General features: G+C 41.7%; 1 protein-coding gene across 5 annotated transcripts in view; it reads left to right on the top strand.

Moving 5' to 3' along the window:
* Positions 1-27991, top strand: part of snx8a (sorting nexin 8a) — a 100807-nt gene that overhangs the window by 61374 nt on the left and 11442 nt on the right. For 3 of the 5 annotated variants that reach the window (XM_063058635.1, XM_063058636.1, XM_063058637.1), the window contains 8 exons: positions 1035-1162; positions 1906-2038; positions 6695-6897; positions 9039-9156; positions 19757-19878; positions 20891-20971; positions 25230-25390; positions 27251-27383. In XM_063058635.1, coding sequence (XP_062914705.1) covers positions 1035-1162; positions 1906-2038; positions 6695-6897; positions 9039-9156; positions 19757-19878; positions 20891-20971; positions 25230-25390; positions 27251-27383 — 1079 coding nt within the window. The remainder of the gene's footprint in view (positions 1-1034; positions 1163-1905; positions 2039-6694; positions 6898-9038; positions 9157-19756; positions 19879-20890; positions 20972-25229; positions 25391-27250; positions 27384-27991) is intronic. The other 2 variants (XM_063058638.1, XM_063058639.1) reach the window with 1 other exon arrangement.

Raw genomic sequence — 27991 nt, forward strand, 5'->3', positions numbered from 1 at the left:
TGCCTTACATACATTGATACTGATGAGGCTTTTGTTATTTTTGAACCTCCTAATTCACTGTATATTTTCTTAGTAGCATGATCTAACAATGGAATTTTTGAATAATTATGGAAATTATCTTGAGCAGTTAATCCAGAGCAGAAACAGAAATGAAATTGGAGGAGGCTAGAGCAAGTTGAATAGTGAGTTCTTAAAATATTGTTGAGTTGTACAATAACAACAGGTAATGGGGAGACAAGATTTAAAAAAATGCATGTTGTGGGCTTAAGATGCAAGGTCATCTTTTGTTGCCCAAGGAAGCTGCTGTCAACTTTAGTCTGTAGAATGATGCTACTCCCATAGGTTGGGTAGAGAATTCGAGGGCTTAGGCTTGTTGGCAGTGAACGAATGGTGATAGAAACATAGAAAACCTACAGCACAATACAGGTCCTTCGGCACACAAAGTTGTGCCGAACATGTCCCTACCCTAGAAATTACTAGGCTTACCTATAGCCCTCCATTTTTCTAAGCTCCATGTACCTATCCAAAAGTCTCTTAAAAGACCCTATCGTATCCACCTCCACCACTGTTGCCGGCAGCCCATTCCACGCACTCACCGCTCTCTGAGTAAAAAAACTCACCCCTGACATCTCCTCTGTACCTACTCCCCAGCACCTTAAACCTGTGTCCTCTTGTAGCAACCATTTCAGCCCTTGGAAAAATCCTCTGACTATCCACATGATCAATGCCTCTCATCATCTTATACACCTCTATTTTCAAGTCAGGCTGATTTGTGACTTGGGGAATATGTGGGTTTCCATGTGCTTTGTTGACTTTAACCTTGTAGGTGGTAGAAACGAGACTAAGGACATTGGAATCTGGAGAATGGAGAAACTCATTTGGTCAGACAGCATCTGTGGAGGGAAGTGGACAATTGATGTTTTGGGTCAAGATGCTTCATCTGAGCTGAAAGATGTAGGGGAGGTGACCCTTGGAAAATTCCACATTGGAACTTGCTATTTTTATTCAATCAATACATTCATCTTTTACTCTAGGTGATGTGCCACCCTATTACCGAGAAGTATATGAAGCAATTTGCTGTAAGCAGGAGGACCGAGTCCAGGGAAGTGTCTTTCACAAGCTGTTGAATAGAACGAAGCTGCCACCCATTGTACAAAGCCAGGTAATATAGCAACCTCTCTGCATGAATTGATAGGTTTGTGATGTATAAAAGTTAGAGGATGTAAATTTCCGGAGGGCCTTTTTGAGTGGTGTATAGGTACATGGAAGTGTTAAAAATTGGAGAGTTAATAACTAACGTGCATTAAGCAGAATAAATTCTGAACACTGGCGTTTGAGTTACAGTAGTAAATACTATTAATCCAGATATTTGCTGGACTAGTAAGTTTTCCAGTCTGTTGAATATTATTCTATTACTACTCCAATAAACTTGTAATTTACTTTTTTCAAATGGCACAGAGTAGAATAAAACATTTTCCTGTGGATCAGGCAAGTTCCAAGGAAGATTCAGAAACAGCCTGGTGGGAAAGGAGTGTGGGAACCAGCACCTGAGAAAGAGGCTGAACTAATGGGATTGAATAGGGAATTATTGTGGAGTTTTATTTTAGTATATAAAACTATCAATTGATCAGTGGTATTGCATTGTAATGGCTTCAAGTTGCACCATTTCAATAGCTGCCTGTGAATGTGGAACAGTAACTGGAGTTCGCTTATGAAGTCTCCAGGCACTTTATAGCCAGTAAATACTTTTTGCTTAAGTATTAGTCATCATGTTTCATACATGAGCCTCTCAAACAGCCATATTTATCTCACCTGGAGAGAATTCATTGGCACTTTACCAAAAATTGGAAGATTTTCATCGCTCATTTTATTAGTTTGACTTATTTTTGTGTACTGTGGTTCCAGATTGCTGAACTAGTAGAATCGTCAAAGGAGGAACCTCTCTCAAAGTCTGCTCTGTACAAAGGTCTGGTGTTGATTGCCCTAGCTCAGCAGGGGAAACAGCCTTCAGCCAAACTGTTGGAGAATATTGCACAAGGTAAGTTGAGTTCTTCCTCAGTGCAAAGCTTCATAATCATAAGGCATAGGAGCAGAATTGGGCCATTTGGTCTGCTCTGCCATTCAATCATGGCTGATCCTTTTTTCTCTTCCTCAGCCCCACTCCCTGGTCTTCTCCCTGTAACCTTGGATGCCATGTCCAATTAAGAACCTATCAACCTCTGCCTTAAATACACCCAGCGACCTGGCCTCCACAGCTGTTTGTGGTAACAGATTCCACAAATTCACTGCCCTCTGGTTAAAGAAATTCCTCTGCATCTGTTTTAAATGGATGTCCCTTTATCCTGAGGCTGTGCCCTCTTGTCCTAGACTCTCCACCAGGGGAAACATCCTTTCTACATCTACTCTGATTAGATCTTTCAATTTTCAAAAAAATTTCAATGAGATCCCCCTGCATCCTTCTAAATTCCAGCAAGTACAGGCCTGGAGCCATCAAACATTCCTCGATTGATAACCTTTTTCATTCCTGGAATCATCCTTGTGAATCTCCTCTGAACCTCTCCAAGTAGCAGTTAGTCATTATCCACTTATCAAGGATTTTGGAATATTTTTATGAGAGTGACAATGGAGATTTATTGAGATTCTGTTTAGACCTACAACTGGATAAGTGCCACTGTTACTTTCACTGTGTGGCTTACTATGACTCAGCTGGAAATGACCATTTTATGCATCAGGGATTGGGCCCCTATATCAGTAAGGAAATTGGTGTAATTTTGAAATATGTGGGTGATTCCGGTATTGTGTACACAGACTTCCCACGAAGTTCTGTGTATCATACAAGATTAGCAGAACAGGGAACTCTATTGAATTCTAGCAGTTTCTAGAGGTAAGGCAGCAAAAGATCCCAGACCGATGGTCAAGAATCTGCAAGGACTGCCGCGACTGAAGGTCCTGGAAAATGAGTGGATGGAGTCTCTGTGATGATTGGAAGGAGGTAGGAGCTGCCTTTTATCACTTCCTCATACATTACAAGCAGAGGCAACCTTTGAACAGGAAGTTTAGGAGGCATGTTGTTCAGTGCTGATTTGATACCTTCACTCTCCAAAGAAGTAAATGGTAAACAACAGGAATTCTGCAGATGCTGGAAATTCAAGCAACACACATCAAAGTTGCTGGTGAACGCAGCAGGCCAGGCAACATCTCTAGGAAGAAGTACAGTCAACGTTTCAGAAGGGTCTCGCCTGAAACGTCGACTGTACCTCTTCCTAGAGATGCTGCCTGGCACCAGCAACTTTGATGTGTGTTAAGTAAATAGTAAGATATGATTTTTAACATTTTGGTAATTAAGTTCACTATCAAAATGACAGTGATGTGGAAAAAAAGCAGCAATTAATGCTATCACCATCTGCCCCGAGAATGTGCAACTTTCTTAAATATCTGTACTCCCTGGGATAAAGGTGTTCCTGCGATGTTGGTGTGATTCAAAGTAATGGTGCAGATTGCATTTTAGTGAAAATACACGGGTAACTTTTCTGGCCATGCTCATCCTATCCTATTAATCCCAGGTCTTAAATGATTTCCATCTTGGAAATATTACGTACCGCAAAGTTCAGGGCTGGCTCATAGTATCCAGATAATATCCAATAGTCTACTAGCTGCTAGAGGGCGAGTGAGTGCATATCCTGATGAAGGCTTTGCAATCTTTTAGTAGTAATTTACCAGGAAATTACCTTTTGGCTATGACATAGATTTGCAGAGCTGTAGGAAAAGACTAGGGGTGTGGGATCACACACACAAAATGCTTGAGGAACTCAGCAAGTCAGGCAGTGTCTGTGGAGGGGAATAATCAGTCATTTAATGAAGAGTCTTGGCCTAAAACTTCAACTGATTATACCCCTCCATAGATGCTGCCTGAGTTGCTGAGTTCTTCCAGCATTTTGTATGTGTTGCTCAAGATTTGCAGGATCTACAGAATTTCTTATGTTTAGTATAAGGGGTATCCTTTTAACCTTTGAAGAACTGGTATAGGGTTATTAGTACAACAGAGGAAGAATCCATTCATTCTGTTTTATGATGCTATTCTATGCATCTTCAAGCACCAGATTGTACGAAATTGTGTATTTGGACACCATGGTACTAAGAATGTAGAGGGGATTGTCAATTTCCACACATCAGACAGGATATTTACAGGACACGGTATCCTAGCCTGTAGCTTATACTTTTACTACACATTTCCCAAGCCCATAAGGTGTAGCAGTTGAAGGCATTTGCTGCTCTTATAGGAAGTCACACAGTGCAGTTATAGGAGAGAAGCTTTGTTATTGGCCTAGACAATGGCAACTGGGGAATTTCAACTCTGTCGAGTAAATCTGGATTAAGAAACATAGCTTGTAGTGGTGGCTATAACTTGTAATATACATCAGCCTCTGTAAAGCCCTGTTGGGAAAGAATTCCGTCATCCTTTGCTGGGTCTGGTTCATATCTGATTGTAGACATAGTAATTTGATTGATAACTTTTGTGAAATGTCTTTAGAAATTACTTGGATTAAACAGATGTGAAATGGGAAATAAATACTGGTTAGTGCTCATCTCAGGAATTTTTTAAAAGCCTTGATCCTCAGTTGTTTCTTTAGCTTTTAGAGGTTTGTGGCTACATTTAGCCTAAGCACCCTGGAGATCAGGGTGGGATCAACAAGTTGAATACATATGTGAATAATCACACCTAGAACTTTCACTAGGAGTAAATGGGCAGGGGAGCACATAAAATGTAAAATAGTCACTGAAAATAAATGGAAATGAGTTGAGTTTTATCTATTTGCTTTGTTTCAAGGTGCTTGTGTTTAAAGTCTATAGTAATTACCATGAGAATAATAAAAATGAACAAACCTACATTTATCTCTGATATCCCACAACCTACATTTATCTCTTATTTCCCATGACCTTGGAATATCACGTTGCTCTTTATTGCCAATGAAATACTTCTTGAGGTGTCGTCCTTGTGCAAGTTACATTACAATCTTAAAAAAGCAATAAAATAATGAATAGTTGATCTGCATTTCAGTAACATTGAGAGAGAAAAGGCACCTAGGATGAGAATATTCATAAGATATAGGAGCAGAATTAAGCCATTCAGCCCATCGAGCCTGCTGTACCATTCCCTCATAGTTGATCTATTATCCTTCTCAACCCCATTCTCCTGCCTTATTCCCCTAATTTTTGATACCTTTATTAATCAAGAACCTGAATGAGGCAATGTTCGGATTGCATTTGGAGGATCGTGAGCAGATTTGGGTCCCTTATCTAAGAAAGGATAGTCATAGTCGTACTTTATTGATCCCGGGGGAAATTGGTTTTGGTTACAGTTGCACCATAAATAATAAATAGTTAAAATAGTAATATGTAAATTATGCCAGGAAATAAGTCCAGGACCAGCCTATTGGCTCAGGGTGTGCTGAATTAGAGAGGGTCCAGAGGAGGTTCATGAGAATGATTCTGAGAATGACAGGGTTAACGTGTGAGGAGCATTTGATGACTTTGTGCCTGTTCTTGCTGGAGTTCAGAAGAATGAGGAGGGAACTCATTGAAACCTGAGGAAAATTGAAAGGCCTAGAAAGAATGGATGTGGAGTGCTGTCATTGAATCTTTCTCAGAACAAATTGGATTTCTACAACAATTTAGTGGTTTCACATTTAAGCCAATACCAACTTTTTGTGTACCAATGTTAATTTATCAAATATAAATTTTCCAGTTGCTGAAATAAGGACTTAAATTTGTAAGTTCAGATCATTAGTCCAAGTATCTTGTTTACTTGTGCTGGAATATACCTATTTACCAAACCCCTTGACCAATGCCAGCAATAAAGGATTGCATCACCAGCAATAAAGTACTTGCTCATTAGTATACTGAAATTGTTGGTTTGCAGCTTACCTTCAGAGTGGAACTTGAGCCCTTCATCTTACTCTGTGGCCTGAGGCTCATCCACTGGGCTTAAATACAGTATAATACCTTGCAAAAGTATCAGGCACATGTATATTGCCAGGGTGTCAAAGACTTTTGCACTGTATTGCTTTTGTCAACATGGAGCAGAAAGTGTGTTTGTAAGTTTGGCAAGAGCAAAGGATGTTTGAACTGACAAAGGTGGAGCACCATGGGAGGGGTGTGGGATAGGTGGCAGAGGAGGAACGCCAGGGCGGGGAGTGTGGCACAGGTGCAGACACACCCAGCCCTAAGGCACCAGGCAAGGTAATTTGATTCCAAATAATTGGTTTATATATCATTACAGAATGTCTCTCTAGTGTTTCCTGTTCCCTCCCCTCTCCCTTCCCTTGTTCCCAACAATGATTTTCCCTCTTCCTGTTCCCTTCCCATTCTCAGTCCACAATAGAGACCCATATCAGAATCAGGTTCATCATCACACACATGTATTGAAATTCGTTTCTTTTTACAATACCTAAAATTACCACAGTACCGTGTAAAATTCTTGGGCATCTTATATACCCAAGACTTTTCCTCAGTACTGTATATGCCCATATACCAGAGGAAAAAAAAGTAGTTTGAGGAAGGTTTTATAATGGATAATTGCCAAGCATATTGTATCTTCTGCAAATGAATGTTGAGATATGCACAGAAAATTGCAAGCTGACAGTGCAATTGAGACCAAGGGTGACTGGGATTCCTTGTATTACTTTATAACAAGCTACTTCTTCCCAAGAGTTTCCAAAGCCTCAATTGGGTGATGTGAGTGAGCTGGAGTCGCTCCGGATGCAGGATAGGGGGAATCCTATTCTCCTGTCATGGACTCTACAAGACCTGTTGCACATCGACATGGTGCAGGTGGAGCTAATTCCAGAGAAAAAGGGTCTATTCCTGAAACACGTGGAGTATGAGGTTTCCAGTCAGGTAAGTTTGAATCAAGGGTTTAATTCATCAGTGGCCAGTCATTGGTGTTCTCTGGTTTTGTGTCGTCTTCCACAATGCCCAAGCTTCATTCCCTGTGCTTGCTGACTTGTATTGGCATTTTTCCCCCAAAGTCTTCATTTTAACATTTGAGTTGTTGTGTTCAAACCCCTCTCTGAATTTGGCACATCCTCTATCTGTAATTTCCTTTCGATCCTACACTCTTCAGACCTTTCTGTAATTTCCTAAGTCTGATCCTGATGGGGAACAGCCATCAGCTTGAAAGATTAACTGTTTTTTTTCCTTTCCATCTGCAGATGCTGCCTGACTTGCTGAATATTTCAGAATTTTTAATTTTTATCCTCAGTTCCTTCAGTGACCAAACTTCATTGATCCAGACTCCGAGCTCACCAATTCACTCCCTAAATCTACTGCTCTTTAAAATTGCTTAAAATCTACTTCACTGACCAAACTTTGGTCCCTGTCCTAATACCTGCTTTTTTTGTTTGAAGTGTCATCAAATTTTTGCTGATTATCTAACCCATGAAACTGTCTTGAAAGCTTAACAATGAAAAACGTGCCATATAAATGTGAATTATTTTAAAAGACGTTTTGATATTACTGAACTCTCCAATACAATATGATACAAAACAATACATGTAGGAGAGAGATTGCACATCTGACTGAATGGTGCCGCAACAACCACCTTTTATTTAATGTCAGCAAGGCCAAGGAGATGATTATTGACTTCAGGAGGAGGAAACCCTAGGTCCGTGAGGCAGTCAGTCCTCATCAGGGGATCAGAGGTAGAGACAGTCAGCACCTTTAAATTCCTCGGTGTTATCATTTCAGAGAACCTGTTCTGAGCCCAGCACATAAGTGAAATTATGAAGAAAGCATGGCAGAGCCTCTACTTCCTGAGGAATTTGTGAAGATTCGGCATGACATCTACAGTATAACTTTGATGACTTCTATAAATGTGTGGTGGAGAGTTCCCTTGAACAGAAAATCCTACAAAAAGTAGTGGATGTGGCCCCAGTCCAACACAGGTGAAACCCTCCCCACTGTTGAGTACATCTACAAGGAGTGTTGTCACAGGAAAGCAGCATCCATCATCAGGGACCCTCACCACAGTGGTCATGCTATCTTCTCACTGCGGCCATCAGAGAGAAGATACAGGACTCTCACCACCAGGTTCAGGCTCCAGAACCAGTGGGGATAATTTCCAGTTAATTTCACTTGCTGTGTCATAGAACTGTTCCCACAGCCTATGGACTAATTTTCAAGGATTCTTCATCTTATTTTCTTGAAATCTATTGCTTTTTTTTGTCTTTTTGTATTTGCACAGTTTTTGTCTTTTGGACACTGGCTGTCCACCTTGTTGGTGAGGTCTTTCATTGATTCTGTTATGGTTATTGGGTTTATTGAGTATGCCCACAAGAAAATGAATCTCGGTTGTATATGGTGACATATATGTACTTTGATATAAATTTATTTTGACTTTGAATCATGGCCTCTTCCCTTTGCAGTTTCTGCTTTGTGAGTGGTTGCCGCCAGTATATTTAATTCACAAGCACATATCTCTATCTTATATGTAATTCTGGTGTATATATTGTATCTTTTCTAAGTATCTTGGGGACGGCGTCTAGAATTTATTTGTGCATTCTACAAACCCCTAGAACATTCCACATCAGTTACCGCCAGTGAGGTGCTTTTTAAGTATAGTTACTGAGGGAATATGGTATCTGCTATGTTCCTAGTACCACAGGAACAATTAAATTACTAGATTGTTTCTCTGAGTGGTTAAATAAGGGGTAAATATTGCAATAATGCACATGGACTTGCTATAGTGTTACACTGGAATTTTGTACACATGCATCTGGAATGATTTATGAACCCATAACTTTATTATTGATCAAGGCAGCCAAAATGTCTGAAATAGATTGAACTAGAACTCTTGTTTCAGCTGCCAATCAACATTAGATGAGACAATAGATTTAATGGTTGATGGGAAGTCTGCTTACTTCCAACCAGTTGGGCCCTGTTTGAGTGGTGCAATTGGATCTTCATGACGTCCTTAAGAGTTTGGAATTAAGATGACATAAAACAAAGAAAACTTCAATCATACTCTCTTTTCTTTTCAGCGATTCAAGTCCTCTGTTTATAGACGATACAATGATTTTGTGGTGTTCCATGAGGTGTTGCTCCAGCGATTTCCATATAGAATGGTGCCAGCGCTGCCACCAAAGAGAATGCTAAGAGGTAAAGGCATTAAAGTAAGAGAAGATACATAAAGAGAAATGACAGTGTCATATTGCTATATAGCATACAGTAATTGCTCAGCAAATTGTGCAGGAAAGGACAGAATTATAATGGTAAGGTATAGCAGCAAATAAAGTCAAAGTAGGGCAAACTGGTTTAAAAAAAATTCTCTGCCTGATTTAAAGTTCTGAGAACAAAACTGAGTTGATAACTCATATTTGCTGGTGGGGTTTGTGTGATTAAATAGTCATTGTAGAGTGACATGAGACTGCAGATGCTTGAATCTTGAGCAGAAAATAAACTGCTGGAGGTAGAGAGACGATTGACACTTTAGGATTGATCGTGTAGGGTAAATATAGCCACCACAGAGTGGACAAACAAAGGCTGGTAGGTGATGGGTGGAACCAGGTGAGGTGGGAGTGATTGTCAGATGAAGCAAGGTGGGATTGGGGTAGTTGGTTTAGGGATGGAGGCTGGTGAGTGGCAGGTTGAAACATATGGGGAAAATATCAGGCTTATTGAGTATGTGAGGGGAGGTGGAATGGTCAAGACAGAGGCTGGGAAATGTGAAGTGGAGTCAGATAAGGGGTGTATGATGGGTAGATGGAGCCAGGTTGGGGAGATAATTGGAATTTGTAGGCTAAGGGAGAAGAAATCTAGTTGGATTAGGTAGATGGAACCAGAGGGTAATAAATATAGGTTACTGGGGGAAAGGGTGGTGTGAGAGAAAAAGGCAATGGAAGAAGTGAATAAAGGAAGAGAACCCGTAGGAGAAAGGAATACAAGGAGAATGGGTTACTAGAAAATGGAAAATTCATTGTTCATATCATTGGGCTGTAGGCCATCCAAATGGAATATGAAAATGTTCTTTTCGCTTGCATTTGGTCTCACTGTGGCAATGAAGAAGGATGCGGACAAATGGATTGAGTGCAAATGGGTTGTTGTTATGGACAGTGCAGATGCTCCACCAAGCAGTTGCCTAGTCTTGGGTTGGGTGGAGATGGGTGAGAATTGACATCTGAGAAATAGAGGATTTCACTTCCAAGTAACTCATACCCCTAGTTTTCTTGATTGCTCCTACTGGTCTGTCAAGGTGTTTTTCCTCACGTTTGTCTTTTCCCTTACCAAGACTTTTTATCCTTCATTTGATTCTATTTGCCAATCATATGTGTTTTGTCCCTCCTGGGCTATTATCCTTTCTACCACTTACTTCCACCTGCCCATCATCCCTCCCTTATCATCTTCCAGCCTCTGTCTTTACCTCCCTCTCTTCTTTTTCCCACACTCCTCTTACTTGGTTCCATCCACTTGATTTATGCTTTCCCTTTACTGTTTTCACTTTTGCATAGACAATTGGTTAACCTAGAAAAACTAACTTCAAGCCTACAATCCCGGAGAGCAAAACAATAGCAGAGTAATAATATATACTTTGGTTCTCTCTTCATGTAAGAGGACATACATAATTTCTCAAAAATGGTAGATAATTAAGAATCTAATATGAAAGAAGAATTTTAAGGAAATTAGTATTTGTAAAAGGGTGGGGGAAGTACTGGAGAATTTGTATCAAAAGGCAGTAAGTTCCTAGCATCTGATCATTTGCATTCTAGAAATTATCGGAAAGTACAGTCTTGGAAATCGTAAATGCATTTTGTCATCTGTAAAGTCTTATAGATTATGGAATGGTTGCTGCAGATTTGGAGGATATTTCTCAAAAAAATCGGCTAAGCCCAATTAAAAGAAAATAGAAAGCTCTACACCAATTGCCTAACATAAGAGGGGGAGATGCTGGAGATGTGCATTAAGGATGTGATAATGGTGATTTTAAAAAATACATTTTTTTTAAAAAATGGCAGAATTAGACAAAGTCAGCAAGAATTTGTGGAAGATAAATTGTTTAACAAAATTTCTGGAGTTTCTTTTAATGTAACAAGCAAAATAAATAAAAGAGTACTAGTGTATGTGATGTGTTTGAATTTTCAGAATGCATTAGGATCAGGAACCTCAAATCTGTTTCACCGTTTACTTGAAATTCTGCAGGTACTGTAAGCTCAGAGTAGCACACACAAAATGCTGGAGGAACTCTGGGTTAGGAAGCATTCATTGAAAGGACTAATTGATGTTTTGAGCTGAGATCCTTCTTCAGGATAGGTCACCAGTTCCACAAATCCGTAATTCCTGTACAGCTTATTGTTAAAGCATATGCAGATGTGGGTAATATATCTCTGTGAGTTCCATGCCCACCATGACTCTGAGCTCTTCTTCCGCTGCCTCCGTCTCCATGCCTACTTCTTTGGCAAGGACTCTTCAACCTGCATCACTGACCCCTTCCCCTGTCTTCAACCCTCCTCCTCTTCCTAGACACCCCACTCTGATATTCTGCCTGCTCCAAATCTTTTCATTGCTAACTGCCAACGAGATATCAACTGTTTTGACTTCACCAATCCTGACTCCAATTCTATCCTCACTCCTTCCAAAAGAACTGCTCTTCACACTCTCCACACTAATCCTAACATCATCATCAAACCCGTAGATAAGGGGGGTGCTGTAGTAGTCTGGTAGACTGCCAGGCGACAGCTGTCGACACCTCTTCTTACTTACCCCTCAAAGAGGACCACACTAAGAAACACCAGGCCATCATCTCCCACACCATCACCAACCTTATTAACTCTGGGTATCTCCCATCCACTTCCACCAACCTCATAGTTCCCTAACCCTGCAACCTCCCATTTCTACCTCCTACCAAAGATCCACAAACCTGCCTGTCCAGGTAGACCCAATGTTTCTGCTTGTCCTTACCCCACTGAACTCGTATCTGAATACCTTGACCCAGTTTTATCCCCCCCACAATTCAGTCCCTTCCTACCTACATCCATGACACTTCACACACTCTTGATCTTCTCAATGATTTCAAGTTCCTGGCCCTGAGCATCTTATTTTCACTATGGAAGTGCAATCCCTATACACCTCCATCCCCCACCACGAAGGCCTCAAAGCTCTCCATTTCTTTCTGGATACCAAACCCAGCAGTTTCCCCTCCACCGCCACTGTCTCCGTCTGACCGAACTGGTCTTCACTCTCAATAATTTCTCCTTCGTTTCCTCCCACTTCCTGCAAACGAAAGGTGTAGCAATGGGCACTTGCGTAGTTCTCTGCTCTGCCTGCCTTTTTGTTGGCTACATATGTTCTAAGCCTGCACTGGTATCACGCCCCCACTTTCCCTGCGCTACATCGATGACTGCATTGGTGCTGCTTCCTGCACACATGTGGAGCTCGTTTACTTCGTCAACTTTGCCTCCAACTTCCACCCTGTCCTCAACTTTACCTGGTCCATTTCTGACTCCTCTCTCCTCTTTCTCGATCTCTTTGTCTTTATCTCTGGAGATAGCTTATCTACCGATGTGTTTTATAAACCCACTGACTCTCACAGTTATCTGGACTCTGTTCCCACCTGGTTACTTGTACAAATGCTATCCCTTCCCTCAATTCCTCCGACTCCACTGCATCTGCTCTCAGGACGAGGATTTTCTTTCCAAAACTAAGGAGATGCCCTCCTCTTTCAAAGAAAAGGGCTTCCCTTCCTCCACCTTTAACACTGCCTTTAACTGCGTCTCTTCCATTTTGTGCACGTCTGCCCTTACCCCATCCTTGTGGTACACCACCAGGGATAATGTTCCTCTTGTCTCACCTATCACCCTGCCAGCCTCTGCATCCAGCACATAATTCTCTGTAACTTCCACCATCTGCCGAAGAAGAGCAAGGTGGCATGCCTGAATGACTATCGACCTGTGGGTCTGACATCAATTGCTATGAAGTGCTTCGAGCGATTGGTTATGGCACACATCAACCACAGCCTACCGGTCAACCTCAACACTTTGCAGTTTGCCTACCGGAGCAACAGGTCAACGGCAGATGCCATGTCTCTGGCCCTACATTCCTCCTTAGAACACCTGGAGAATAAAGACACATACGTAAGGCTCCTTTTCATTGACTGCACCTCTGCCTACATCCATAGAGGATGTTCTAGGAGTCTGTGGTGGCCAGTGCTATCATGTTTGCTGTTGTTTGCTGGGGCAGCAGGCTGAGCGTAGCAGACACCAACAGAATCAACAAACTCATTCGTAAGGCCAGTGATGTTGTGGGGATGGGACTGGACTCTCTAATGGTGGTGTCTGAAAAGAGGATGCTGTCCAAGTTGCATGCCATCTTGGACAATGTCTCCCATCCACTACATAATGTACTGGTTGGGCACAGGAGTACATTCAGCCAGAGACCCATTCCACCGAGATGCAACACAGAACGTCGTAGGAGGTCATTCCTGCCTGTGGCCATCAAACTTTACAACTGCTCCCTTGGAGGGTCAGACACCCTGAGCCAATAGGCTGGTCCTGGACTTATTTCCTGGCATAATTTACATATTACTATTTAACTATTTATGGTTTTATTACTGTTTATTATTTATGGTACAACTGTAAAGAAGACCAATTTCCCCTGGGATCAATAAAGTATGACTATGACTTTCATAATACTATCATTCCAAATAAACTGATTCCTAAGCTCCGGAACCTGGGCTTTGGCACTTAGATCTGCAGCTGGATCTTCAACTTCCTCACAGACAGGACCCAGGCTGTAAAAATAGGGGACAAGCTCTCCTCTACAATCACTCTGAGCACCGGTGCCCCACAAGGCTGTGTACTCAGCCCTCTGCTGTACTCATTGTACACCCATGATTGTGCAGCCAACTTTCCATTGAACTCAATGTATAAGTTTGCTGATGACACAACAATTGTAGGCTGTATCTCGGGTAATGATGAGTTTGAGTACAGAGAGGAAATTAAGAACCTGGTGGCGTGGTGCGAAGACAATAACCTATCCCTCAACGTTATCAAGACGAAGGAATTGGTTGTTGACTTCAGAAGGAGTAGCGGACCGCACGACCCAATTTACATCAGTGGTGCGCAAGTGGAACAGGTCAAAAACTTTTAGTTCCTCGGGGTCAGTGTCACAAATGACTTGATTTGGTCCAACCAAGCAGAGTCCACTGCCAAGAAGGCCCACCAGCATCTTTACTTCCTGAGAAAACTAAAGAAATTTGGCCTGTCCCCTAAAACCCTCACTAATTTTTATAGATGCACCGTAGAAAGCATTCTTCTAGGGTGCATCACAACCTGGTATGGAAGTTGTCCTGTCCAAGACCGGAAGAAGCTGCAGAAGATCGTGAACATGACACAGCACATCACACAAACCAATCTTCTGTCCTTGGACTCAGTTTACACCACACGCTGTCAGAGCAGTGCTGCCAGGATAATCAAGGACACGACCCACCCAGCCAACACACTCTTCGTCCCGCTTCCCTCTGCAAGAAGGCTCAGGAGCTTGAAGACTCGTACGGCCAGATTTGGGAACAGCTTCCTTCCAACTATGATAAGACTGCTGAACGGATCCTGACCCGGATCTGGGCCGTACCCTCCAAATATCCAGACCTGCCTCTCAGTTTTTTTGCACTACCTTACTTCCAATTTTTCTGTTTTCTATTTATGATTTATAATTTAAATTTTTAATATTTACTATCAATTTGTAATCCAGGGAGCGGGAAGAGCGGAATCAAATATTGCTGTGGTGATTGTATGTTCTAGTATCAATTGTTTGGCGACAATAAAGTATAAAGTATCTCCAACAGGATCGCATGCCAGGCACATCCTTCTCTCCCCAAACCCCCCTCCCCCCAATTTCTGCTTTCCACAGGGATCATTTCCTCGTTCCCTACACGATTTCCTTGTCCATCCATTTTTCCCCACTGATCTCCCTCCTGGCACTTATCCTTCCAAGAGGAGCAAGTGCTACACCTGCCCCTAACACCATCTCCCTCACTATCATTCAGGGCCCCAAACAGTCCTTCCAGGTGAGGTTACACTTCACCTATGAGTCTTTTGGAGTCATTTACTGTATCCAGTGGTCCTAGTAGGGCCTTCTGTATATTGATGGGACCTGATATAGATTGGGAGACAGCTTTGCTGAGCACTTATGCTCCATATGCCAGAAAAAGCAGAATCTCCCAGTGTCTACCCATTTTAATTCCACTTCCTATTCCTATTCTAACATGTCAGTTCATGGCCTGTACTACTACCATGATGAGGATCAGGAGCAACACCTTGTAATCCAACCTGATGGCATGAGCATCGATTTCTCGAACTTCCAGTAATGCACTACCCCCCCCCACTCCCTCTCCCTCACCATTCCCCATTCCCATTTCCCTCTCTCAATGTATCTCCTGACCTGCCCATCACCTCCCCCTGGTGCTCCTCCCCTTTCCCTTTCTTTCATGGCATTCTTTTCTCTCCTATCAGATTCCCTCTTCACCAGCCCTTCATCTTTCACCAATCGACTTCCCAGTTCTTTAATTCACCCCTCCCAGTTTCCCTATCACCTACTACCTTGTACATAAGAACATAAGAAATAGGAACAGGAGTAGGCCATCGAGCCCATCGAGCGTGCTCTGCCATTCAATAAGATCATGACTGATCTAGCCATGGACTCATCTCCACCTACTTGCCTTTTCCCCATAGCCCTTAATTCCCCTACTATGCAAAAAATCTATCCAGCCTTCCTTAAGTGTATTTACTGAGGTAGCTTCCACTGTTTCATTGGGCAGAGATTTCACCACCACTCTCTGGGAAAAGCAGTTCCTCTTCATCTCCATCCTAAATCTACTCCCTTGAATCTTGAGGCTATGTCCCCCGGTTCTAGTCTTGCCTACCAGTGGAAACAACTTTCTTGCCTCTATCTGTAATTTTTTACCATTTAAACAATAACCTGCTCTGTCATTTTTCCTTTCAAAGTGGATGACCTCGCATTTACCAGCGTTGTACTCCAGACCCTTGCCCACTCACTTAACCTATCTATATCTCTCTGCAGACTGTCCGTACCTTCTGCACAATCTGCTATTCCACTCAATTTAGTATCATCAGCAAACTTACACTACACTTGGTCCCCTCTTCTAGATCATTAATGTGTATTGTGAACAGTTGTGGGCCCAGCACTGACCCCTGCGGCACACCGCTCACCACTGATTGTTAAACAGAGAAATACTCATGTATCCCAACTCTCTGCTTTCTATTAGTTAACCAATCCTCTGTCCATGCTAATACATCACCCCCAACTCTATGCATCCTTATTTTATGAATAAGTCTTTTATGTGGAACCTTATTGAACGCCTTCTGGAAATCCAAGTAAACAACATATTTCTTCCTCCCCTCACTCCACCTTCTTAGTCTGACTTCTCATCTTTTTTTCTCCAGTTCCAAGGATGAAGTGTCTCAGCCCAAAATGTCGACTGTTCACTCTTTTCCATAGATGCTGCCTGGCCTGCTGAGTTCCTCTAGCATTTTGTGTGTATTGTTTGGATTTCCAGCATCTGCAGATTTTCTCTTGTTGGTAATATGCTGGCAAGGATTGAAAAAGTGGTTCGTAGACTGTAAACAGAGGAGCAAAATGGGTCTTTCAGGTGGCTGGTCCTGATTGGTGGGTTACTATATTGATCAGTGGTTACGGCCCCAGCTATTCATGATATAAACGGGTGAGGGTTGAAGGAATTTGAATGCAATATTTATAACAGCATGAAGCTAGGTGGGATTAAGAACATCGAGTATAGAAAATCTACAGCACATCACAGGCCTTCAGCCCACAATGTTGTACCGACCATGTAACCTATTCGAGAAGCTGTCTAGAATTTCCCTACCACATTGTCTTCTATTTTTTTTAAGCTCCATGTATCTATCTAAGAGTCTCTTAAAAGACCCTATTGCATCTGTCTCTACCACCTTCACTGGCAGTGCATTCCACGCATGCCTTTTCATGGCCTCTTCCAGCTCTCCTAGTTTCATTCTTGGGCTCCTTCCTGGCACCCTTGTAATTTTCTAGAGCTCTAGCTGTACCTAGTTTCTTGAACCTTTCGTATGCTTCTTCTTAACTAGATTTTCTACATCCTTTGTACACCATGGTTCTTTTACCCTACCACCCTTTCCCTGCCTCAATATAGAACACTATACAAATGTTCCCTGATCATTTGCCACATTTTTGTTGTGCATTTCCCTGAGAACATCTGCTCCCAAGTTCCTGCCTAATGGTATCATTACCCTACCCCAATTAAATGTTTCCCAAATTTTCTAGCCTATCCCTCTCCAGTGCTATTGTAAAGGAGATAGAGTTGTGATCACTACCTCCAAAATGCTCTCCCACTGAGAGATCTGACACCTGACCAGGTTCATTTCCCAATACCAGATCAAGTATGGCCTCTCTTCTAGTTGAGTTATCTACATATTGCGTCAGGAAACCTTAAACACACCCAACAAGCTCTAAGGAGATGCCAATCAATATTAGGAAAGTTAAAATCGCCCATCACATCAACCCTATTATTGCACCGTTCCAGAATCTGCCTCCCTATCTGCTCCTTGATGTCTCTGTTACTATTGGAGGGGGGTTTTTTTTATAAAAAAACATTCAGTAGAATTATTGCCCCTTTCCTGTTTCCGACTTCTACCCACAAAAACTCAGGAGACAATCCCTCCATGATTTCCTCCTTTTCTGCAGCCGTGATACTATCCCTAATCAACAGTGCCATGCCCTCACCTCTTTATCTCTCTCCCTGTCCTTTTTGAAACATCTAAAGCCTGGTACATTCAGCAGCCATTCCTGCCCCTAATTCATCCAAGTCTCTGTAATGGCTACATCATCATAGTTCCACGTATTGATCCACACTCTAACTCATCCACCTTGCTCATGATACTCCTTGCATTAAAATAGACAGATCTCAGACCATCTGGCTAAGTGCTTCTTTGCTCTTATCATTTGCCTACCCTTCCTCATAAACTCCCTACAAACTCCCTTCTCCACTTGTGTGCCAACCACCCCACCCTCTGCCTTTTCACTTCGGTCCTCACCCCCCTGTAAATCTAGTTTAAACCCTCCCCAACAGCATTAGCAAACCTCCCTCCCAGGATATTGGTTCCCCTCCAGTTCAGGTGCAACTCATCCCATTTGTACAGGTCACGCCTTCCCCAGAAAAGTTTCCAATGATCCAAGAACTTGAAACCCTGTCCCCTGCACCATCTCCTCAGCCACTTATTCATCTGTGCTATCTTTCTGTCTGACCTTCACTAGCTCGTGGCACTGGGAGTAATCTGGAGATGACCACCTTGGAGGTCCTGCTCTTCAGCCTCCTTCCTCACTCCCTAAACCTGCTGTGCAGGACCTCTACCCCTCTCCTGCCTATGTCATTGGTACCAACATGTACCACAATTTCTGCTCACCCTCCCCTTCAAGAATATTCTGCAACTGCTCAGAGACATCCTGGACCCTAGTAACCGGGAGGCAACACACTATCCTAGTGTCTCTTCTGAGGAGAAAGTTAATTAGCTTTAAGATGATTTTGAGAAGTACATACCAGATGTAATGTGGCATACATAAATGAGGTTGTAAATGTGACAATAAATACTGGTGTTTGGAGAGATTTGCCAAATACTGAACATGTATTTCAAAGATATGTATCCAGCAACAGCGAGTAATTAGGAAAGCAAAAGGGATGTTGATATTCATTATAAGAAGAGTGGAGTCTAAACCTGGAAAATCTTCCTACAGCTGTCCAGGACTTCATAAAGACAAAGTGCTGTTGAGAGATTTGGTTGTTCATTTCAGTAAGATAGAAGGTTGACTGCTGGAATAAATGGGTTGTCTAATGAGGAAAAATTGCTGATTCCAGCAGCTGCAGTCCCTTGTGCTTCATAAAATTGAATGGGTTTGGCCTCTACCCTAGGATCTATGAAAGGTGATGTGCTTTGAAGGCAGTTCTTCTGGCAGGACCATCTCAAATGAGAGGACACTTTGGGGATAAAAAGATGCTCATTTAATTTGTAGTTGACATAAAACATTTTTTCTCTGCATTGTGACTGTACCTCAGAGAGCCTTGGATGTTCAGTCATCATTAAGTATATTCAAGTCTGAGGTAGATTGTTTTGAATTAAAGGTAGTAAGGATTCTGGAGATCAGACAAGAAAGCTGGATTGAGACCAATGCTTAACAATTAACTTATTGCTCACTAGGGTATGTATAGTCTATTCCTGTGCCCGTTTCTTAAAATTATTCATGGAATTGAGCAAATATTGCTACTTTAGTGCATTGTATTGATGAAATGGGGTACTAATCTTGCTGCTCCCATTGTTACAAAGCTTTTCTTCCCATTTGGTGATAGAATTGGGACACAACTGAGCTAAGGTGACAATGGTCATGCTTAATGCTTAAGATTTTTGAGGAGTGTTTTTAAAGACAAAATACTTGGTTATGTTGTAGCTTTAGTAATAAAATAAAAAGCTGAAAACATTCAACACTGAGGTGACATTTCATATTGAAGTTCTTTTGAAGACCCTGGTCTGATGGAGGGTCTTCAACCTGAAGCATTAGCACCATTTCTCCTTGAACAGATGCTTACTGACCTGTTGAATGTTTTCAGCATGTTTATTTCAAATTTCTGGCGTCTTTGATTCATCTGATTTTCAGTGTTTACTCTGGTTTGCATTAAATTGTTGAAATTCCTCCCTCATACATACAGCCGATAGGGAGTTCATTGAATCTCGGCGGCGAGCTCTGAAGCGTTTTGTTAACTTGGTGGCTCGTCATCCATTTTTCTCCAAAGATGAAATTCTGCAGATTTTCCTGTGTTTCAGTGGTCCTGTGAGTATTAACTAAAATGACTGCTTTAATTGGGTTGTTTCTTGGGTATTTTATTTATGTAGTGATACACCATGGAGTAGGCCCTTCCAGCCATTCAAACCACACTGCCCAGCAACCCCCCACCCCTACCCCAACAAACTCAGTTAACCCTAACCTAATCACGGGACAATTTACAATGTACGTCTTTGGACTGCGGGAGTAAACCAGAGCACCAGGGAAAAATCTACATATTCCACCAGGAGGATATACAGAAACTCCTTGGAGAATTGAACTCTAAACTGTGGAACCCCCAGAATTGTAATAGCGTCATGCTAACTGCTACACTACCGTGAAGGTGATCTCTGGAATGCCCTGAGCTGCAGTAGTGTCACACTAACTGCTACACCACCATGGAGGTTTAAATTGACTGAGGAAAAACTGAGAACTGTTTTCTGCCTACATCCCATCAAAGTTACTGTGTTGAAGAAAGACCATGCACCACCACCTATAGATGATGGGGAAAAGCAATTCTTTTGAATGGACACCATGCTACAGGATCCCAGAAATGGGTAGGGGGAAGGTGAGAGGGATCTGTAATTGATGCAGTCAAATGGAAATGATTTTTAATATCTTGATGTCTTTATAGCTAGCAACAAATGGAATTGATCTGTCCCATTCCACTTTGCTTACCACAGTCAGCATGCTGAGAATAATATTTCCATTAATATATGATTTGGGTTCTTTTTTGTTTTTGGAATAAAAGCATTGCCTATCTTTGCACCGCTGATGTGCCAAATGTCTGGTTTGGATCTGTGTGACTCCCAGTCCTGCATCATTGTGGCTGTCTTAACAGCCTTCCAGAATGATGGAGCAAACATCAGGTGCACAGAACTGCTGTGCTATCTTCGTGCCATTCACTCAACCAATGAGAAATATGCAATAAATGCTGCCTTTGATTTTTATAAAATGCTAATTAAAACTGACTCTTTGAAACATGATTTTCAAGGTTTTTTGTGTTTTTTTTCCTTTAAAGGATGTTCAAAATAAAATCCGTGAATCATTGCGAGGAATGGGTGATGAGTTCCTGACATGTGGAATTGCACCAACAGCCAAGGTAATGTTTTGAACCTTGGTGTTATACTTGTAACTTCCTCAGCTGGGCACTGTTGGTTTTGCTACATATGATCTTTATGTTGCGTGTATAGCAAGTATAAGGAAGTCCAAGTACTGCAGGTGCTAGAAATGCTCAATTGTCAGGCAGCTCCTGTGAAGAGATAAACAGTTAATATTTCTGATCAATGACCTTTTATCAGAACCAGAAAAGCAAGAAAATAAGCATCTTTTGAAGTTGCGGAGAAGAGGAGAGGTGGAGAGAATATGCAATGTCTATGACAGCATGGATTGTCCAGGTGGCACAGATCCTGTCAGTTTCTTGTAAGAGCGGATGAAGAATCCTTGTATTTACAGCTAATCTGACTGGAGGAGATGATGAAGGGCAGTTAAAAGAAAGAAAAATGCTGGAAATGTGAGACGTAAAATAGAGCAACCAATAGAAACTTGAAATAAAAACAGGATAGTGGAAATACTAGATCATTTCTTAACTATACAGAGAGAAACTGAGGAAATATTGTAGATGGATGAACTTGCTTCAAAATTCTTTCTTACGAACAGGAAAAACTAGTAATTTGAAATCTTTGAATTCAGCATTGAGTCTTGAGGTCTGTAATATTGAAGATAAAGTGCTCTTCCTCTAAGTTACTTTGGTCTTTGTTGCTACAATATAGGAAGACAAATTTGTAGTATGCTGGAAGTTTGAGAGTGTCAATGGCAGAAGTGAGTGCAGTTGCTATTACTAGGGAGATGATGCTGGGGAAACTGAAAGGTCTAAAGGGAGATGAGCCATCTGGATCTGATCAGCTACACCCAGGGTTCTAAAAGAAGTAGCAGAAGAGGTTGTGGAGGGGAAGTAGTGATCTTTTAAGAATCAATAGATTCTGGCATGGTTCCAGAGGACTGGAAAATTACAAATGTTACTCCACTCTTTCAAGAAGGGAGGGAGGCAGAAGAAAGGAAATTAGCTTGACATTCGTGATTGGGAGGATGTTTGAGTCAATTATTAAGTATGTGGTTTCGGAGTACTTGGAGGCACATGACCAAATAGGCCAAAGTCAGCATGGTTTCCTTATGGGAAAATCTTGCGTGACAAATCTGTTGGAATTCTTTAAGGAAATAACAAGCAGGATAGACAAATGAAAATTAGCTGTTTTGTACTTGGAGTTCCAGAAGGCTTTGACAAGGTGCTGCACATGAGGCTGCTAAACAGGATGAGAGCTCAGGATGTGACAGGAAAGATACTTGCATGGATAGAACATTGGCTGATTGGGAGGAGGTGAAGATTGGGGGGGGGGGGAAGGAGTCCTCTTTGGATTGTTTGCCAATGTCTAGTAGTGTTCCACAGGGGTCTGTGTTGGGACTGCTTTTTACGTTGTATTCCAATGATTTGGATGATGAAATTGATGGCTTTGTGGCTAAGTCTGCAGACAATTCAAAGATAGGTGGCAGGGCAGGTAGTATTCAGGAAACAGAGAGGCTGCAGAAGGGCTTGGATTAGGAGAATGGGAAAAGAGGTGGCAGATGGAATATCATGTGGAGAAGTGTATGATCATGAACTTTGGTAGAAGGAATAAAAGCATAGACTATTTTCTAAATGAGGAGGAAATTCAAACATGTGAGGTGCAAAGGGATTTGGGAGTCCTCATACAGGATTCCCTAAAGGTTAATTTGCAGGTTGAATTGGTGGTGAGAAAGGCGAATGCAATGTTAGCATTCTTTTCAGGAGACAGAATATAAAAGCAAAGATGTAATGCTGAGGCTGTATAAGGCACTCATGAGGCCTTACTTGGGGTATTGAGAGAGTTTTGGGTCCCTAATTTAAGAAAGGATGTGCTGACATTTGAGGGGGTTCAGAGGAGGTTCATAGAATGATTGTGGGAATGGCATGCGAGCAGTTATTGAAGGCTCAGGACTTGTACTCACTAGAATTTAGAAGAATGAGGGGGGATCTCACTGAATCTTATCAAATGTTGAAAGGCCTTGATAGAATGGATGTGAAGAGGATGTTTCCTTTGGTGGGGGAGTCTAGGACCAGTGGGCACAGCCTCAAAATAAAAGGATGTCTTTTTAGAATAGAGATGAGGAATTTCTTTAGCCAGAGGATGGTGAATCTATGGAATTTGTTGCCAGAGGCGGCTGTGGAATCCAGGTCACTGGGTAATTTTAAGGTGGAGGTTGGTAGCTTCTTGATTAGTCGGTATGAAAGGTTACGTGGAGAAGGCAAGAGAATGCAGCTGAGGGAAATAGATCAGCCATGATGAAATGGTGGAGCAGACACAATGGATCAAATGGCCTAATTCTGCTCCTATGTCTTGTAAGGATGAGGTGAAAGGTCAGATGTTGCACTTCCTGCAGTTGGATGGGAAAATTCTAAGAAGGGGGTAATTGCTGGAGATGGAAGAATACACTGGAAAGTCAGAGAATGTCTCTTCAGAATGCTGAAACAGGAGGTAGAGCTGTGTCTGACGGTTGAATCTTATTCACAATAGAGGGTAATAAGTTGAATGTGGAGGTATTTGAAGTAGAAGATAGGAATGCGGCAAACTATCTTGGAGGAATAGAGAAGATGAAAGCAGAAATGTGGCAAATAGAAGTGTTTGTTTAGAGTAATGGAACCAATGTTGTGGGGCACAAGAAGCGGAGAATGTCATGAGTTCCTTTTTGGCAGCGTGATGGTTAGAGTTTATAATCAGGTGTCGTTGTACTGGTGTAGGTCACTCTCCTATTGGTAACAATTTTTAAGTTTTCAAATCAAAGTTCTATGCAATTAGTTTAAATGAATGAAAGGATCTGTGTTCTGCTTTTTGGAACTAAGGCTAGTCAAATGGTGCATCGGATGGTCCACAGATTTGCTCTTCCGTTAAGGCTAATCTGTAACTTGGTTCCATTTGTCCAATTTTGATCTGTTTCCTTTAATGTTCTTCCCAACATTCCTGTACATCATTTATGAAAAATAAGTACCTTTTTTTATTTTGAAGGAGAGAAGGTATTGCAATAAAATTATTAGATTATTTAGTGAGTAAAAAGCAAACTGCTGGAGAAACTCCGTTTAGGCATCTGACTCCTGATGAGGAGCTTGATCCAAAATGTTGATTGTCAAGTCAAGTCACTTTTTTATTGTAATTTCAACCATAACTGCTGGTACAGAACATAGTAAAAATGAGACAACATTTTCCAGGACCATGGTGCTACATGAAACAATACAAAAACTACACTGAACTACGTAAAACAAAACACAAAAACTACACTGGACTACAGACCTATCCAGGACTGCATAAAGTGCACAAAGCAGTGCAGGCATTACAATAAATAATAACAAATAATAAACAAGACAGTAGAGTAGAGGGTATAGTAGGTTGGTGTCAAGCCAGGCTCTGGGTATTGAGGAGTCTAATGGCTTTAGGGGAAGAAACTGTTACGTAGTCTGGTTGTGAGAGCCCGAATGCTTCGGTGCCTTTTTCCAGATGGCAGGAGGAAGAAGAGTTTATATGAGGGGTGTGTGGGATCCTTCATAATGCTGTTTGCTTTGCGGATGCAGCGTGTGGTGTAAATGTCTGTGATGGCGGGAAGAGAGACCCCGATGATCTCAGCTGACCTCACTATCTGCTGTGGGGTCTTGCGATCCGAGATGGTACAATTTCCGAACTAGGCCGTGATGTAGCTCTCTGTATCCAGAGTTGTTGCCCGACCTGCTGAGCTCCTCCAGCAGTTTTTGTTTGCTGTGGATTACAGCATCTGCAGTCTCTTGTGTCTATGGATAATCAAGTTGGTTGAGGACTAAATATTGGCACCAAGGAGAATTTCTCTCCACTGGTCCTCTGTCCAGCAGAAAGAGTAGGTAGGGCATTTCATTCAAAATTCACTACCTCCAGCTATGTAGCATTCTTCAATATTGTATTTGTGTTTCTGTCTGGAACTAGGACCCATAAAATTCTAATTCAGTACCACAGAGACTGAAATGTAGAGCAGGAAGTGTTTAGCTGAGCAGGTAGTCATCTGTGAACAAAGAATCATTAACATTTTGGACCAAGAACTCAATCAGAACTAGAAAAGTTAACAGATGAGTGTGTTTTTAAGTTGCGGGGAAAGAGAGGTGGAGACATTGTGGGGAATATGGAAAATAGTTACTCTAGCGTGGAAAACATCATAGCATTTTCTAAAACTGATTTGCTTCAAGAAAAAAAGTGGCGAATTTTCTTTTTGTTGAAGGAAGCTAATGATTTCATTGTTTTGATTTTACCTTTTTGCCCAAAATGCAGGAACTTCTGCCTCCAGATATCCAGGCTCAGTTTGGTGCCAGCAGGGAACTGATACGAAACATTTACAGCAGCTTCCATAAGCTAAGGGACCGGGCAGAGAGGATGGCATTTAGATCTGCTGAAAACGCTTCTGATCTCCTGCTGTTCGGCAAGGAGTTGAGGCAAGGATTGAGCGATTCTCCATATCTGACTATATAATACATACTCCTTTATAAATCAGAGCAACTTCCCCTTTTGCAGAGGGTACAAGTAATTAACATAAAAGCTTCTGTATCTTTTAATAGCCTGCATAATGAAGTAATGCTTAATTACTTATTCTCACTTCTGCTAATAAATCCTATCCTCTAGCTTATAGGAAAAGTATAGACTTCACCAACTCTTTTTGTCACAGAGCCTTTGAGCTTCGGTGTTCGCTCGCAATGCCGAGAAGTGCACTTACTGTTTCTGTGCTTGGGGGAGAGTGGGTGGAAGAACTGAGTTAAGCTGAGGTCATTGCTTCCAAGATCCACATGGAACAGCGCATACTTGGTTACAAAGCCAGCTCAGACGACGAAAAAAGGGAAACGACAGCAGAAAATGGAACACTATGGTGATAACAAGCTGGCAGTTGTGATCTTGCAGGATTTAAGGAAGTTTAAGGATATGAAGTGGATGGTGTGTGCGTGGCAAGAGATTGTTTGTAATTATTATTTTCCTTGCTATGCAGTATTATGAGGGTACAGTGTGCAAATGGTCCTCGAGCTTCCATCCGTGGAGTGAGTAGAAGTTAATTTAATGATTCAAAGGCTCAAATAATGATTTGTGGAAACGCAAGTGCAATTAGAAAGAGTAGGTCAGAGACTCGGACAGAATACAAGTTAGTTGTTAGTTTCTCACCAGTCAGTGTGATTGGAAACAGCTGCAGCTTGCTGTTATTTGCTGGATGAGGTCAAGATTGGTTTATGGAGAGTTTGAAGTTGCTGGGTTGGTGACTGAACAAGGCTTAAAATAGTAACAACCGTCCTCCTGGAGAAGGTAGGAATACTCGAGGGTCGGGGGGGCGCGGGGAAGAGAAGCTTGGAAGGTGGGGGCATCTTTTTGTGATCAGGAAAATAGTTTTGGCATGTCACAGGAAGGAAATGCTTGTGCTAATGGAACTCAGATCTGCAGACTTGAGGGAACTGATTGAAGCTGAGTAAAATGAATTTGGATGCATAACTTTTCACTTGGCAAACAAGGTCCAATTGTTTTTAACGTCAGTTTGCTTTCAAAGTATGAACTTGCAATTGTATAACAGCTGCTTTAGGCTTGGGCTATTCCAATACAGTATTCTGCAGCCACTGAAATATTCCTGAAGTGTAACCATTGTTAAATAAACAGTTGGCTACAGATTCATAGGCTATAACATTTAATGTCACAAAAATATGCCAAGGCATTTTACAGAAGTATTTTCAGAGAAAAACTTTGCTGGTTAGCTGCAAAGAAAAGTGACTGAAGATGTGCTCAAAAATATTTTAAGAAGCATCTTTAAAAAAGAGAGAAGAGCTTGGCAGAACATGCAACTTGGTTGCCAATAATGGAAAATTAAAATTGCCAATAACAAGAGGTCAGATTGAAGCAATTATGAAAATTGTCGACTTTACTGATTTCTTTGAATCCATGAAGACTAACTTGTCATTCTTTTTTTTGTCCAGTTTAATTTGTAATTTATAGTAATTTTTATGACTTTGCAGTGTATTGCTGCAAAGTTTCACATCATACAAGTCAGTGATAAGCAACTTGATTCTGATTCTATAACAGTAGCATCACTGGCAATGCCAGCATCTGTAATTTTCTCTAGTTGCCCAAATTGTTGTGCTGAGCCGTCAGTTTAAACTGATATTACCAGGTTGATGAAATTACTTCCACATCATCCTTGGGTTGGAAGTTTTTGTTCTGATGGCTGGTATGTTCATATGATATAGTGGTGGTGTTTTCTTTTTTAAAAATATTTTGATGCCAGTAACTGAAATTTTGTTTCCTCTCCTCACTTTGTGCCTCAGTACTCTGGGCTCTGACACAACACCAGTTCCATCGTGGGCATTGGCTACAAGCAGCATGTGGGGAACCTTGAAGCAAACGCTTAAAAGCTTATCTGTGGAGTTTGCATTACTTGCTGATAAAGCTGCAAGGCAGGTAGGTCCAATAATTAATTACTGTCTTGCACCACTGGTTAACATGAGGATTGGTCTGACATTTTCTTTTAGAAATTGTTATGCCCCGGGGGGGACTTCCGGGTCATCAAGGGAATGGCGGCGTAAGGAAAAGGTCTCTCGACAAAAAAGAAGGTAAACTGCCCCAAAATCGAATTTAGACAAATACTTAATATTGCATAACTATATTAATAAAAGGGGCAAGGATGATGTCTAAGAACAAGAATAAAAAGTCCGCTTCGAAGACTGATAAACATAAAGAGATGCAGCAAGGCGAAGGGCCTAGCTCTCCCACGGCAAGCCAGGACGGAGATAATGAGGGGGAATCGGTGACTCTGTCTTTGATTCTCGGAGAGATTCGCAAGTTCCGACAAGATAACAGCAAACAGCTGGAAGATATTAAAGGAGAAATAGTAAAAACTAACTCGCGGATAGATGAAGCCGAAGTGAGGATTGTTGGAATTGAAGAGAAGCTACAAAATGCCGAGGAAGGGATAGCAGAAATGCTGAAGCTACAAGACCAACTCCAGTGGAAACTAATAGATCAAGAAGGCCGCTCGAGAAGGGAAAATGTGAGGATCTACGGAGTTC

This window comes from Mobula hypostoma, chromosome 9 (assembly GCF_963921235.1).
Source record: "Mobula hypostoma chromosome 9, sMobHyp1.1, whole genome shotgun sequence".
NCBI lineage: Eukaryota > Metazoa > Chordata > Chondrichthyes > Myliobatiformes > Myliobatidae > Mobula > Mobula hypostoma.